This window comes from Choloepus didactylus, chromosome 20 (genome assembly GCF_015220235.1).
Source record: "Choloepus didactylus isolate mChoDid1 chromosome 20, mChoDid1.pri, whole genome shotgun sequence".
In the NCBI taxonomy this organism is placed as follows: Eukaryota; Metazoa; Chordata; class Mammalia; order Pilosa; family Megalonychidae; genus Choloepus; species Choloepus didactylus.
The window spans coordinates 5,817,480-5,832,649 of record NC_051326.1 but is presented as its reverse complement, the minus strand read 5'-3'; the positions used below and the strand labels follow the sequence as shown (position 1 = coordinate 5,832,649).

At 56.4% G+C, this 15,170-nt stretch overlaps 1 protein-coding gene across 1 annotated transcript in view; it reads right to left on the bottom strand.

The window, feature by feature from the left end:
- VSNL1 (visinin like 1) overlaps positions 1-15,170 on the bottom strand; it is a 105,995-nt gene that overhangs the window by 11,271 nt on the left and 79,554 nt on the right. Inside the window, exon 3 of the mRNA XM_037813417.1 lies at positions 2,610-2,825. Coding sequence (XP_037669345.1) covers positions 2,610-2,825 — 216 coding nt within the window. The remainder of the gene's footprint in view (positions 1-2,609; positions 2,826-15,170) is intronic.

Sequence of the window (15,170 nt, the reverse complement as noted above, 5' to 3'; positions counted from 1 at the left end):
ACAGACTCCCCCATTTACGTCCTAATTTTTTCACGAGAAGCTGCTCCAAGTCCCAAACCGGGAAGCAGTGCCAGGGGCTGCCCCCAGCCCTAATGGCCCACCTGGCCCAGGACTTCACAGCATCACGGCTGACAGTGCAGGGCTGTGATTCCCGGGAGATGGCAGACCCAGGGATTCCTACTTTCTGGACCGCAGCCCAGGGAGGGGGCCCCGGTGGAGCTCAGGGCACTCGCCGACTTGAAGAGACAGAAACCGGAGTTTGGGGAGGCGGAGCGGCTGGCACTGGCTGGGCGAACACCAGAGAGCACTGAGGGGCGCAGGGAAAGGCGCCGAATCTGCTTGGGGTCTGCTGGGACCTTTGGCAGAAGAATCAGCTGCACCCAGGTCTGGTGAAACTCCACGGAGGGGTTCCTGAGCGTCAGGCTGCACCAACCCCAGAGCCCAGGCGGGCGACGTTCCAGTTGAGGCCTGAGGGGAGAGGACTCGCTGGTTCCTGGGCCCTGAGTAGGAGGGTGTCACCGTGGTTCTCCAAAGAGGCTTCTATGCTCACCTGCTCCCCTTCCTCTACAGCCAAGCTCTCGGCCGCTCCATGCCACTGAAATGATTCTCAGCTAGCTCACCAGTGGCCTCTAGTTTTCCAAATCCAATGGACAATTATTAGTTATCTTTTTACTTCTCTGATCAATAGCATTAGACGTGATTGCACATTCCTTCTGCCTTGAAATATTTTCTGTGTTCCCTTCCAGGCCTCCTCCTTTATTTTTGCTTTGACTGTACTGGCCTTTCTTTCTCAGCCTCCTTTCCTGATTCCTCCTCATGTCCCTAACTTGTGAACACTGAGTGTCCCAGGGCTCAGGCTCCTAGAGGAGCTCTGAGATACCCATTCGTGGAATTGTCCCCAGGTTCTGACAGCCCCTCATCCAGGCCTAACCCTGCTTCCTCGACCCTCCCCCAAGTCACCCTAACAAAGCCCAAATCCTACAATAAATCCTTTCTAACGCCTCTCACTGAATCGCCCCCACGGTTCCCTCACTGCGATGGGTAATAAATGTCACCTGTTCAACTGAAGCTGTGTTCCTGGTGGTCTTTGGTTGAAGGACATAGACAAGGATTAGAGAAGAGAGTTTGGGTGGGGGGTGGGGTTGGTCATCAGTGGCAAAAAGGGGAAAGAAGTCAAAGAGGAGAATAAACTTGGAAAACTTGTTTTGTAGGAAGGCCCTGGATATGTTGGTAAGAGCCAAGGGGAGCATGGAGGATGTGCTAAGGTTAAAGAGAGGAAAAGACGCACAAATGATGGAGACTTACAGCCCATGTGCTTCGAATTTTCATGCTGTGTTTTTCTCATAACCTGTTTGGAAGCATTGACTTAGTTGAATGAAATACAAATAGAGAACTAAGATATTAGCTTGCTGGGCCTGTCTGAAGGGGAATAGGCATGGAAGATGGAGGGAAAGAAGCCAAAGGAGAGGACACTGAGGATGGAGTAAAAGACCAAGGCTTGGAGGGGGCAGAATAGAGCTGACCGATGTGGAGGGGCAGGAGGGGAGAGACCTTCTCTCTCGAGGGCAGTGGGGAGGCGGGGGAGGCTCATGGAGGACAGCCGCAGGGTTTGGCTACTTTACTCGGGTTTTGGCTACCATTTTTCCCGAGTGTCCCCAGTTTTCAATGGATAGTCTCCCCAGTCTGTGTCCTTGACCCCAGCTCTGGGAAGGAACACTTGGCTCTTGCCCACAGCGAAGAGCGATTTCCTTCCTGGGGTCATCGAGGTGGGTGCAGCGGGGGGGGGGGGGGGGGGCACCCACCCAAAGACGCCAATCAGAGGAGAGGCCCCAACGGGCGCTTCATTGGCCAAGTCCTGCCACGCTGCGGACACTGTGCCGAGTCCTGGGAGCCGGCAGCAAGCAGACAGTGTGTCTCTGTGCGCTCCCAGAGCTTGCATTTTAATATGTAAGGCCAGTCGGGGCTGTGGGGCTGTGGTAAATGATGTGAAAACTAAATCTTGGTGTTGGGGTGGGGAGCGGGGCTGGGCAGGAGGGCTCCCCGGGAGGTGAGAGGAGAACACAGACGTGAGTGAAGGGAGGAGGGTGCAGGTGGGAGGACCTTCTGGGTAGAGGGAGAGGAAGGAAAAAGCCCAGAAGCAGGACTGAACGTTAGGGGAAAACCAAGATGGCCCGGGAATCTGGAGTCAGGGCAAGGAGCAGCGTGGACCAGGTGAAGTGAGAGCAGTGGACAGAGTGACACTGGGATACCCGCAATAGACGCTTGCGTGGACGGGTGGGAACCTGGTGGGATGCACCCAGGGAGCTTGGCAGCATCTGCCAATGCCAGGGGAAGCCAGTTTGAGGAAGAGGGTGACCTATAGAGCCGAGCCGAGCTCAGCCAAGGGTCAGATAACATCTCTGACCCTGGTGAGGTCTATCTTGTTGCAGGTCTGCAGTGAGCGGGTGGCTGATGGCTGGCTCCGTGGCTTCCCAGCGCTGTGCTGGTGCAGGAGAGCAGAGACGGGCTCCAGGCCCGGGAACAAACGAGGCCGCCATGGGCAGATGCCCAGGAAAGCCGCTTTTGGGGAACTGGCCCTGCTGCCAGGCCCTGCCGCGCCCGAGCCTCACCTCGATGATCTCCAGCATCTCCACCCGGGTGATCTTGCCATCACCGTCCAGGTCGTACATGTTGAAGGCCCAGTTCAGCTTCTGCTCAAAGCTGCCCCTGGAGGTGATGGAGAGGGCACAGATGAACTCTCGGAAGTCGATGGTGCCATCCCCGTTCTTGTCGAAGGTGCGGAAAGCGTGCTGGGCAAACTTGGAGGCATCTCCGTATGGGAAGAACTACAAAGCGGAACACACAGATGCAGGGGTCAGGAGGGAACAGAACCGGGGGGTCCTCGGCCAAGAGCCCTGGAAGGAGGACAGGAGGCTGGCTTGACTGCCGACCCCTCCTCCCGGCGCTGCAGGGGCCCACCATGGCCACTGCTGGGGGGCGTGTGGCGGACTCACCTGTCTGGGGAGGGTCTGGCCCAAAGCTCACCTTCAAGGGGGCGCACAGGCATCTGGGGGAGCCCCTGTGCTCGCAAAGGGCACTGCACAGTCGCCCGGGCTCAGGCCTGCGGTACGTGGCCTCCGGGTGCGCCTGGGAGCCAGTCAGCGCCCGAGGCAGGGTGGGCAGCCAGCGGCCCGGATGGTGGCTTCTCAGCCCGGAGGACAAGGACTGAGGTCGGGCAGATGTCCCTCCGTACGGGGTGGGGCACCTGAGCTCGGGCGTCCCCCGAGGTGTGAAGATCCAGGTTCACACCAGCCAGAGGGCCGGGCCCTCCCCTCCACGCACTCGTCTTCCCGGGAGGGGTCCACTTCCTGACTTATTCTTTTGTTTCTTTGGTTTTTGTTTTTTAATTAATTAATTATTTTAATCATATTTTTAATTGTAGAATGTAACACATATACACAGAAGTGATAACTTTCCAGGTGCAATACAGGGGCCCTTTCTTTTGCAGAAAGACGTTTAAAACCCAGTAAAAATCCAGCCTGCCTGGGCTTATTCCTGAGAGACAGAAGGTGTCGCCAGCGAGGCACAAGCCCCCAGGCGTCAGGGCAGGAGGTTCTGACAGTGACCCCCCTGCCCCCCAGCAAAGCTGAAGGACATTCTCCAGGGAGGGAGCAGGAAGACAAGAAGGAAAAACAAACCAGGCGCCACCCGGGTGACCCCGGGACTGTCCCTTCGGGAGCCAGCAGCTCACCCCCTCACGCTTCGTCCCCGCTCTGGGGCCCGCTGAGTCCCGCAGACAGAGACGGCCCCTCCTGCCCCCGGAAGCACATCGGAAGGTGGGACACGTCTCTCCAGAAATAAAATAGGCATTTTCCATGTAAGGGCTCAACACGGGGCCCGGAGAAGAGACGCGTGCTCCCGGGGAGGAGCGGCTGGTTTATCTCAGTAGCTCCCTACTTTAGATGCCCAAGTCTTTTCCGTGTTACTATTGTTATGTAACAAATACCCCAAAACTTAGTACATTAAAACAACAGTTATTTTATTATCTCAGAAAATAAACATTTGAGAACCATGCCACCGCTTTTTTTTTTTTTTTTTTTTTTTTTTTTTTTTTTTTAAATCAAACCACTTCTCTTTCTACCACTCTGAAGGACAACTTTCTCCTTTGTTCTCTCATTCCCTCAACACACGCACACTTAGTTTTTCTTTTTTCGGTCCAAAAATTTTAAATCGAGTGTATCCTGTGTTTGGTTTCCTTGCCTGCGTCAGCAAATACCATGCAATGGAGAGGGTTAAACAGTGGGGATTTACTTCTGGTTTTGAGGTCAGGAAAAAGTCCAAATGAAGGCACCATCAACGCAATGCTTTCCTCCCCAAAACCGTGGCCTTCTGGGGCTGGCTGCCGGCGATCCTTGGTCCTGAGCTCATCACCAGCAGCGTCTCCTGGTCTCTCCCTTCTCTTCTGGGTTCCTCTCTTCTTTCCGTGGTTTTCTCTTTTTCTCTCTCGGCCTGAATTTCACTCACTTATAGAGGACCCAGTAAGAGGGTTAAGGCCTGTCCCGATCGAGGTGGGTCACACCTCATCTACAGGCCGTCCTTACAGTGCGTTCACACCCACAGGCATGGATTAAATTTAAGAACATGTTTTTCTGGGGTACACACAGCTCCAAACCACCACATCCTGTATTTCCATTAAAAGGGGGAATTAGGCAGCTGGGAAGGCAGTTGCAGACCATCAGTAACACCTGCTGATGGGATCCCAGACCCCACCCGTGGGGAGCCCGTTCTGTGAGCTGTGGCGCCAGCAGGGGCGGCCTGCCCTGCCAGGGACACTGGGGAGAAGGCTGGGGGTGAAGCAGACATCAGGGTCTGTCTGCTCCAGGGTGGCCAGCCGTGCCCTGGGCAGATGAGAACTGCATCTTCAATTCCAGCTCTGGGAAAAGCATTCGTTGGGGCTGTCAGGGACGTGGCCGCCGGAGGCTTCCTGGGCCGGAGGCTGATGGCCGGCCAGAGGTGGCCTCCTGGAGGCTGTAGCCTCGGGCCTCACTACAGACGCCTTTCCCTCCAGAGCCCGTGCCCAGGGCAGGCTGCTTGGGGGCTCGGAGCCAGCCCTCGGCAGAAGATACCACCATGGTGAGACTCTGGCCTCAAGTCTACCCCGTGGTCTGTTCCCACCATACCCCAGGGATGATCCTTTTGCCTGCTGTGCTCCGAGGAAACAGGCCCGAGAGGCTGCTGGCCTTGGGTGGGAATTGGTCCCAACCACCAAGGGTAGTACGATGTCTATAGGAAAATGCATCCCTAATTTGCAGACAAGTTTTAAGGGCACGCCCTGTCTTTAACTTCTAGCAGGATGACCTTTATGGGGGAGCCAAGTAGAGTTACCCACAAGGTCCCTACAAGAGCCTGAACTTTCCTACAGATACCTCCGCTCAGGTCTTCCGAGCATCTGGTCTACCCCTTTCCTCCCAACCATCTGCGGCACAGCCCAGATACCTCCCCGTCCAGGCACCTTCTCTGCCAACACGTTCTGACCACTCTGTCCTTTTCTCAGAATTATTTTTGTACATGCTTCCTTGCTCTGCAGGACCATAAATTCCCTGCTTCATTCAGCTCTGCGTTCCCAGCACAGCCTTTGTGAACCACATGAGGCAGCCTTGGCTTGGAAGAAGTGGGCAGAGCCTGCAGTGGGAGGCCCCCCAGAGCTGCACATCCCCTGGGAAAGAGAACCTTGGAAATGGGGAGCGAAGGCTTTGAGAAAAGGCCAGCCCACTGGGGCCTCCCAGTTCTCCCTGCTCCGGCCCACGCTTAGGCCAGGACCAGAAGGGAGCAAGCAAAGCACAGCCCTCCAGCCGCCTCCTGGGGGGGAAAGGGATCCGGGCTTTCCAGGCAGGTCCCAGAAGGCAGGCCCTCAGCAGCATCAGCAGGGAAGGGCCGGAGTGGCGGATGCTGGTGTGGACACCTGCCCTCTTCCTGCAGAGGAACAAATGGGGGAAGTGGGCATTTATCTAAGGGCAGCCACCGTGCCATCATCAGACTGTGGGGGGCTGGCACACAGAGGGCTGCCCTCCCTGCCGCCTCTTCCTGAGGTCCTGGGGAGGGGGAGGGGGAAGGACTCTCCAGGCCCCCTGCCCTCAGCCCCTCAGCCCACCCAGCAGAGCAGGTACAGCCTGCGCTGGCCGCCTTCCAAGCTGCGTCACTTGGGAAGTTCACAAATGTCAGACCTAGACCGTGTCCCTGAGGAGAGCGCTCAGGGATTCCCAAGGAGCCTCCTTCACCCCCCCACTCGGTGACTCCCCTTAGGCCAACACAGACTCGAGCCCAAGACCTCCCCCAGGCAGCCCCGCCTGGAGGCTCTAACTGGAGCTTCTCACGCGTCTCGCCCCCTTCTCTCTACTCCCTCTGCCCACGTCGGAGCTCCCTCCCCTCATGCTGGCTTCTTGCCTCATCTCCCAGTTACCTCCTGCCTCCGGTTTCCTCCGGGCCCAGCAGCCAGAGCCAGATTCATCCTCCTAAAATACAGCTCAGATTACGCCATTTCACTTCTCAGAAACACTTAGTGGGATAAAGTCCAAACTTCTCAGCTTAACAGTCCAGCTTCCACGATCCGAACCGGCATGAGCCTTAAACACTGCTGCTCTCCGCTCGCGGCTCAGCCTTCCAGCGGCCTGGGGCGAGTCTGTCCTTGCTGGTGTGGCCCTTGGAGGTGGCCCCGCATGCACGTGTCTCTCCCGTGTGCACGTTCCCCTGGGCCCCTCTGATCCCTGTGCCCAGAAGTCGCCTCACAAGCTCCTTGTTTCCACAGTTCCGTGTCCTCTGTCATCCACGCCACGCTCAGCAGGGTCACCTCTAGGAAACCCGCGATGATCTTCACGGGGATGAATCTCCTCTGCTGTGCACATCTCGGTTCGTGCCTCGCTTATTTCTAGGTGAATCTTTCCACACTCTGCCTTAGATTACAGCACTTCCTGCTCTTGTCTCTTCCGGAAAGGCCAGCGATGGCTGTTCACCTCTGCACCCACCCCACAGCCCTCGGCTCCGGCCTCCCAGAGGGAAAGCCCCGGCCTGCGCCTGGCGCATCTTCCGTTTGTCATCGGGCCGCTTCTTTAGCAGCTCACTCATCTGCGGACTGTGGACGCTGCAGCAGCTGAATCTACCCGTGCTCCTGTGGGGTGCTCCACAACTGTAGTGAGAAATGCTAAGATATTAGTCTCTCATTCCCCGCACACCTTATCCCCCCACCCCACCGCCGCTTTATTCTTCTCCAAAAAGCAGATCATCGTAAACACGTTTTAGGTTTATTTTCCATCTGTTCCCTCCCTAAGAATGTGAGCCCACGAGGGTGGGCAGCCTCAACAGTTTGTTCCCTGTCTGGTCACTGCAAGTATCTGCTCAATAGTGGATGAGTGAATGGGCTGTTCTTTTCTATTCTTCTTTGTTGTCCTTCCCAGTAACTGGGTTGTGTAGCTGTAATTGATTACACATCCAGCATCTTCCAGAATCTTCACAACCAAGGGACGGTTTGGTTCCTTTTAACTCCTGCTTGGATAACAGAGAAGCAGTTTTTAAGGTCAGTGGTTTGTCACCATCTGACAATATTTATTTAGATGATTGCTTTATATCTGTTGTTGAAGTGTAAATCCCCAGAGGGCAGAGCTGGTTGCTCACCATTGCCTGCACAACACATATCACGGGGCCCGCACAGGTGGGTGCCGGGTAAAAGCTTGTTGAACGACTAAATGAAGGAGGCATTTGAGGCGCTAACTTCCAGGTACCCAGGAGACGGACAGCTGGGGCTAAGAATAGCTACCACTGATTGAATATTTATTATATTCTAGCAGCTCTGTCCAAAAGAACTCCTGGGGATGCTGGAAATACTCTCGATCTGCTCTGTCCAAAACTGCTGAAGACTTGATATGTGGCTGGGTGTGCCCGAGGAACTGGAATTTCTAAAATATTATTTAACATCCATGTGAGTTTAGCCAGCCCGTGTGGCCAGAGGCCCCTGCACAGAACAGCCTCTCTAAGCCAGGTCAGTCCGCACTATTCCTGTAAAGCAGTTGCTGTCAGCTCCCTTTTATGGACGAGGAACTATGGACTCAGAAAGTTCTAGAAACCCTCCGGCTCATCTCTTCCCATGGTCAGCAGGCCGCAAGGCAACGCACAGGAGCAGCGAGAGCTGCTCTCTCCCTCGGGGAACCAGGACACCCTGAGCAGTGGGGGAAATGCCGTGTCTGCAGGAGACCGGCTGGCCTGGGCCCCGGAGGGGGAAGGTGCCTGGGATGTGCTCGGGAGCCCAGTTCACTCAGGAGAGGACTGGTGGCGGTGGCGGTGATGGCCGTGCCGCTGACGGCCCCTCTTTCACCGAAGACGAGGCTGAGGACTGAGCAGGGAGCTGAGACCTGGCGTGGTGGGGGAATGGAAAAGCCAGGGAAATTTTCATGATTCTCATGCAGCACCAGAGTGGGCTCAGTTCTGATACCTCCCAAGTGTGTTATTTTATTTAACCGTTGTAGCAAAACCTGACACTGCAAACTCTGTTTTGTGGATGAGGAAACCAGAGGTTGGAAGATGGAGGAATCTGCCCAAGCTTCCTGGCTGGCTGTGGCAGAGGCAGGATTTAAATGCAGATCTGTCCGATCGTTTCCACTACTTTACCTTCTCTCTTAATTAAGTATAAGCCAAGGAAATAAAACTGTATCCACATTTGATGGGCAAATGGGTTTGCTGCATTATGCAATTCCATCGTGGTTAAAGCTTGAAATCCTCCGCTGTGAACATCTATCACCATCCTCGGCAGGACCTGTGCACTGCACAGAAAATACTAAAACACTCCTGAGGGATATTTTTTATGATTCATTCATTCTTTAACTCAACAAACATTTATTGAGCCGCTCCTGTGTCAACCACTGCATTAAGTCTGGGAATAAAAAACCCAAACATGTAGCATTAAAGATAGCAGGGGATGTAGATATTAGTCAACCGATCACATAAAGAAGTGTAAAATTACAACTACGATAAATTACAAATGTGCAGTACCACAAGCAGGAGTGTGGGAGATCATATTATGAGTTTTCAACTTAAAAAAATCAGCTTGTGGCTCCCTCCCTGCCCTCCTGATACCCGGGCTGCTGAAAACTCCTTGCTCTCCATCACAGCCTGGGAATGGCTCTCAGAGTCGGAAACGTTCTGGGGTGACACAAATCCTCGACGGAGCCCTGCGGCGCTCACACACCACAGGACACGCAGGGAGACCCCTCAGGGGAAGCTGGAGGCTTCTGTCTCTCCTCAGGCAGACAGTGGGAGCGCTTGCTGGGAGTCCCCAGCCCCCTCCGAGGCTGGGGGAGGCGTCTCCCTGCAGGTGATGGGCTCAGGGCCAACGTTCCCCCCATCATCGGTCCAACTGTGACGATTAAAACCACTGTCCCCTCCACGAGGCGGTGCATGTGCACCCACCACGGCGGCGGACCAGGCCCCATGTCTGCCCCTCTGCGTCTCCAGGGTCTGTCCAGGGCCCCCAGGGCGGGCCCAAAATGACTGTGGGATCACGGAATTGGGAACCGGCTCAGCACGGCGCCCTCCTGCCCAGAGCTCCTCGGCCCCCAGGAGCCGCCGGGCTGTGTTGGGGTGGGGGGCAGCAGGGCCACAGTGGGGGGCAGTCCCCCCAGGGCTCTGCCCCAGGCCCGGCTCCCACCATGCTGGGCAGCCTCGGGGCGCAGACGAGAGTTCTGCCCATTAGCCCGCCCGGAGCGGAGCCCACCAGGGGCCCACAGGGCAGAAGAGGACTCCCCGCCTGGGGGGCTCTGCTGGCCTGTCCCTTGAAGGACACGGGGCTTCCTAAAACATCCTCGTTCAGCTCAGTCCTGGGCTTTCTTTGTCCCCAAATACCAGAGGCCTGGGTTTTCAGACTTAGGAACCCACAGATACAGCCTGTCCCCCGAGGGCGGAATCTTCCTACTTGTCCCCTGCCATGTGGGTGCTGCCCCCGGCACAGCTCTCCCACCCCTGCTGGGGGCAGCCGGAGCCTCTGCCCTGCACTAGGCCCGGGCGCCCTGGGGGGCTGACGCAGCAGGTGTCCTCTGGTGAGGGGCCAAGATGAAGCAGTGCCCCTTGCCGACCCCTCCGGCTCTCCTGGCTGACCCTGTAGGTTGGTTTCAGTCTTGTGGGTCCTTATTCTGGTTCTACTAGAATACGCTGTCAGTCCCTGGTTCAGGGAGGCTCCCCCTTTTGGCCTCCAGCAGCTGACCGAGCCCCACATCCCTCGTCCCAATTCCGTCTTTATTTTCTCAGGAAGGCCTTCTCTAAGCCCAGGCCAGAACCCCGTCCCCAGGCCTCAGCACACACCACTGTGTCCCTTCCATGGTGACATTTCTCACAATGTGGTGAGATGTTCATGAGATTGCTGGAGGAAGGCCTCTCCCAGGGCCTGTAGGCCCCATGCGGACGGGGAGCGGCCTGGTCTGACCCACCACAGGGCCGGGCCCACGGTGGCCGTGCAGCAGCCGTCTGTGCGTGGACAAGGACTGCAGCAGGCGCTGCCTGGTCAGACCCACAGACGCGGCAGCAGCAGAGGCCCCGATGGCCAGGGAAGGGCTGGGCCGGGTTCTGGGCAGCCTGAGTCGACTCTGCCAGGGAAGGCTCAGCAACTTCCCACTGGCTGGTGACTCGGGGAGGAATGAATCACCCTCGGAGCATCACGTGCCCGTGGTCACGTGGCTGTGAAGAGGCGCCGGAGCTCCCCGTAATTAGATGCGGCGAGTCCAAAAATGGTTCATTCAGCAGCCCTGGCAGGGCCCCACAGCACCCCGCTCCCAAGCACACACACCCAAAGCGTGCACTGCCTGCCCCTCGCGGGCTCCCCGGCAGGCACCGGGTCATGCTCCCTCCACCTGCCCCCAGTGTCAGCCCAGGTCCCCAGGCCGCTTCTCAGAGCCACCCATAGGGCTACTTGTCCCTATGAGTGGCAGCAGCCCCTGCCCCCCAGCACTGCAGGCTCTCTCACAAGGCAACCGCTATTATTAGCTCACGGTGTTTCCATAGCCTCATATCTCTGAGAAGACAATTAGTTCTGAACTAAATTTCTAGGGAAGGGGCTTTTGTCTCTAGGGAGAGGGTGAGCACTTTCCACTGTGCACAAGACCAGGTCCCTCCTACGCACAGTAACCCCTGCAAGAGGCCCGGGGAGGTCACGCGCTCCCAGGAAGGTGGGTAGAAACGGGCAGTAGGAACCCGGCCTCCTCGCAGGCTCCGAGGTCTCCTTCCCCTTAGAACTTCTGCCCCAGGGGAGAGCCCAAGTCACCTTCACAACCAGGAAGAGCCTGTGATTTGTTCTCTGTTGCATCCTCACAGCTCTTGGATTAGAATCCAGTATACATACAGGAGGCGCTCAGTAAATGCTGGTGATATTAGGATGGATACAAGAAGCAACAGGTGACTCAGAGAGGCTGCCGGCTGGGAGGAGGGCCTGGGGGGGACTAAGTCGGGCCATCTTGCCTCCCAGGACTTCCGTTTCCCTGCATGTAAAGTGAGGAGATACTTAGGTAAGTTTCAACATTCCTTCATTTTTTTACCCTCTGATTCTGGAAGTAAACTCTCAAAATGAACAAACAAACAAAACAAACAAAAAAACAAAGAGCAAACAGTGAAGTTTGGCAAATGGATAGTACTTTCATGATTTGGGGTTTGTCTTTCACTAAAGCATCTACTGCCTCCTTGTGGTCATATACCCTAATTACAGACAAACTTTGATGGGTGAGCATACATTCTATGAATCATCCAATCTATCTATCTATCTATCTATCTATCTATCTATCTATCTATCTGTATTAAATGTGTCACAGACCCTGAAGGACCATTCATTGGTTACTCAGATTTTAAAATCAAACCAATGCTCTCTCTTTACTCTAACTTCTTCTGCCCAATAGCCATTTGCACTTTGAAGTGGCCCGTGGACATCTTGATTTGGGTGGATTCTTCCAGTACTTCCCTTGCCGATTAATCTTGAGCCCCCAGCACAAATCAGTCCACTTATTACCACCCTGAGAAACAGGTCAATAGTAAATCATACTCTGCGTATTATCATGACTTTCCATTTAGGGCCAATCAGCCAGATTAGAAAGAAGATCATTTTATCAACTTAAGAAGAAGCCCACTTTGAAAACTAGGGAAGGGGTGAGGCTCTTTGAAGCTGCTTGGTGAAATGCTGGCTGATGTGAGAAAAATCTGAATGAACCCCTGTCACCTGGTATTCTCTTCAATTGCTCCAACAGAATTGGTGGCAGAGCAGATTCACAACAGGCTCTGAAACTGGCCCCTGTCTCATCCCCTCACTGTCTCCCGGAATGAAGGGTCTATTCAAGATCGGTACCCGTTTCCACAAGGTCATGGTGACATGGTGAGGACGCTCAGCCTGGCTGCGTCTCAATGAGACTCAACTGGAAGGGCACGGGCCACCAGGCCTGGAAGCCAGCAGGGAGAGCTGGACGGTGCTGGGGAGCCAGGGGAGTTCCAGCTGCTGCAGCGGAACACGTCTGTAAGAAATGGATCAATTCAGCGCCCCCAAGGCTGTGTGCCCTGCATTTCCCAGGAGGGAGGAATCTTCCCACCGACTCCCAAGTGGCCCCTCCAAATTCACTTCCATCGACCATTATTGATGTATCTTTAGCTTCTCCCCAATTACGCAAGTCCCGTGTAGTCTCATCTCAGCTACCAGAGGGGCAGGACGAGGTCGGGCTGTGGACCAAGAAACAGAGAAAGGACCTGCCACACAGAGAAGTAAGGGTTCTGCAGCTTATCGATGTGGGACCTTGGGCAAAGCCTCAGTTTCTCCACATGGAAATGGGGGTGAGGGCTTGGTTGCTGGGCTGGGCTCTGTGTGGTTTGGTGGGGAGGTGCCAGTTCCTCCACTTGGGAGCTGTGTAACGGGGCTCCCCTTCCCAGGCTGGACCTGGTCATGACCCTGGGAGGTTTTCAGATGACGGGAGCTCAGGTCATAAGATGCTGCAATTATTATTGTCATTATTTTGCTGTTTCAGCAAAGACTGTGCTCCATGTGCCAAGAATATGGAAAATGAGGAACACCAAAAATACATCTAGAAGAAATGATTTTCTTTCATTCTTTTAAGGAAAAAATCAGTATATCTTGAGCGATCAATCAGTAATCATCAGCAGCTTTGAGCACACACTGTGCTAGGTGCTGAGGGGTGGGGTGAAGGCCTGGGGTTTGAGTCTGGCCGGGGGGGCAGGACCAGGGGCACCCCCAAAGCCAGCAGGTGGGCGCCCCGACAGCCAGCGCTGGGGGAGCCAGGTTCCGCCTTGCCGAAGGCCAGGATGCAGCCTGAGAAACCGCCATCCTCCTCTTATGACCTTCAAGCCCACCCAGAACAAGTCTGCTCAAAACCCGCAATCCAGTCAAGGCAGAGAATTCTGCCACATGAGAAATTCTCGAGGTAAAGTGCCCTCTCTCCCCTCCAGGGGCCGACCCCCAGCGGCCTCCGAGCAGAAGGGAAAGGCCACCCAGCAGATCCCCAGCAGATCCCCCCGAAGGCTCCTGCTCCCTCCTGTCCGGATCCTCCCAGGAAGCCGAGGCCTGACTCTGGGAGGGGACCTGAGGGTCCCAGGCAGGGCAGGAGGAGCCAGGAAATGAACTGAGGTCTGGAATTTAGCAGCACAAAGAGTGGGGACATAAAACCCACACAAAAGGTGACAAAGTCGGGCGTCTGCCACCCACCATGTCCTCGTTCTCCCACGAGTGTCCCACCCGCCACGTCCTCGTTCTCCCACGAGCGTCCCACCCGCCACGTCCTCGTTCTCCCACGAGCGTCCCACCCGCCATGTCCTCGTTCTCCCACGAGCATCCCACCCGCCACGTCCTCGTTCTCCCACGAGCGTCCCCCTCCCCTGGAGCTCCTCCTCTCCCTGGAGAGTCACTTCAGCTAACGGGACCCGTTCTCGCCTCGGTGGACTGGAGGGGCCGACATCAGTTAGAGGGTGTCTCCAGGGCTCGTCGGCAGGGCCTGGACTCAGGGTCGTCCACCCCACGAGGACCCCGGGCCGAGCGGGCAGCGGCCACCGGACTCCAGAGCCAGCCTGCGCTGCCTCTCCTGTCTAAGGACGCCACGCGGGACGTCAGGCCGGGCGGGCAGAGTCGGAGGTGGGCTCCAGGTGGCCACATGTTGGCCGGATGACGTTGGAAGACGGACTTGGCCCTGGCCCTCCATTTTCTCTGTCATGGAAAGAGAGAGTTGGCTCTCTGTGAACCCCGGGGGTTCTCCCAACCCCTGTAGTTCTAGAACTTCAACACTGCACAAAGGACGCTGGCTTAATTAAAACATTATAGCATCTGGCCTGTGCCAGGCACGGATCCAGCCCCTTGTCAAGACTCCATCAGAGCATCCCGGGAACGACCCAGCCAGGGGGTGCCTCGGCTGCCCCGTCTCACAGGTGAGTCGGCCCGAGGCCCAGGGCCGTTCCACGACCTGGCCCTGATCACAGGCCTGGTTTATGGTGGACGTTCAGCCCAGAAGCCTCACTCTAAGCCGCCAAACTGTGCGGCCCCTCGTTCTGACCAGTCCAGGAGCAAATGGGCGCAACCCCAACTCTAACCTCAGCCTCACCTCATGGGAATGTGGGATGTGGGATGTGGGAGCAGCACACGGGTGGGGTGGGCCGAGGCCCAATGGGTCTTCCGAGCAGCCTGAGGTGGTCCTGCCCGGGGTTGGGGGAGCGGGGATCGGGGGCTGGTGACTGGGCTGGGGCTGGGGAGACGCTTCGCTTCCGGGAGGGGCTGGTTTCAGCCCGAGGAGCCCCCTCCCTGCCTGCTTGTGCCTGAGCTGAGGCAGGTGGCCGGGGAAGTTCTCCTCTCACAGCTCTTATTTATTTTCCCCTCTGGCCTGCAGGGAAAGTGGGGACCAGCCTCCGCCAGCCCTGGGCTCCCTCCGCCTGCTCGTGAACAAGATGCCAGGCTCCCCAGGAGGGGGGGACGGGGCAAAGCAGGGCAGAGGTGTGCGATGCCACAGGGTTAGCTTGGGAAGGGGGACAGGGGACCCACGGTCAGCTGAACCCCACAATCCTACCAGCCCAGCCAGCTCTGGGGTGGGGGTGGGGACCCACAGTTGACACCTGAACCCCACAATCCTGCACCTGCACCTCTCAGGCTTGGACACCTTTTCTATTCCAGCCCTTGGCCGGTC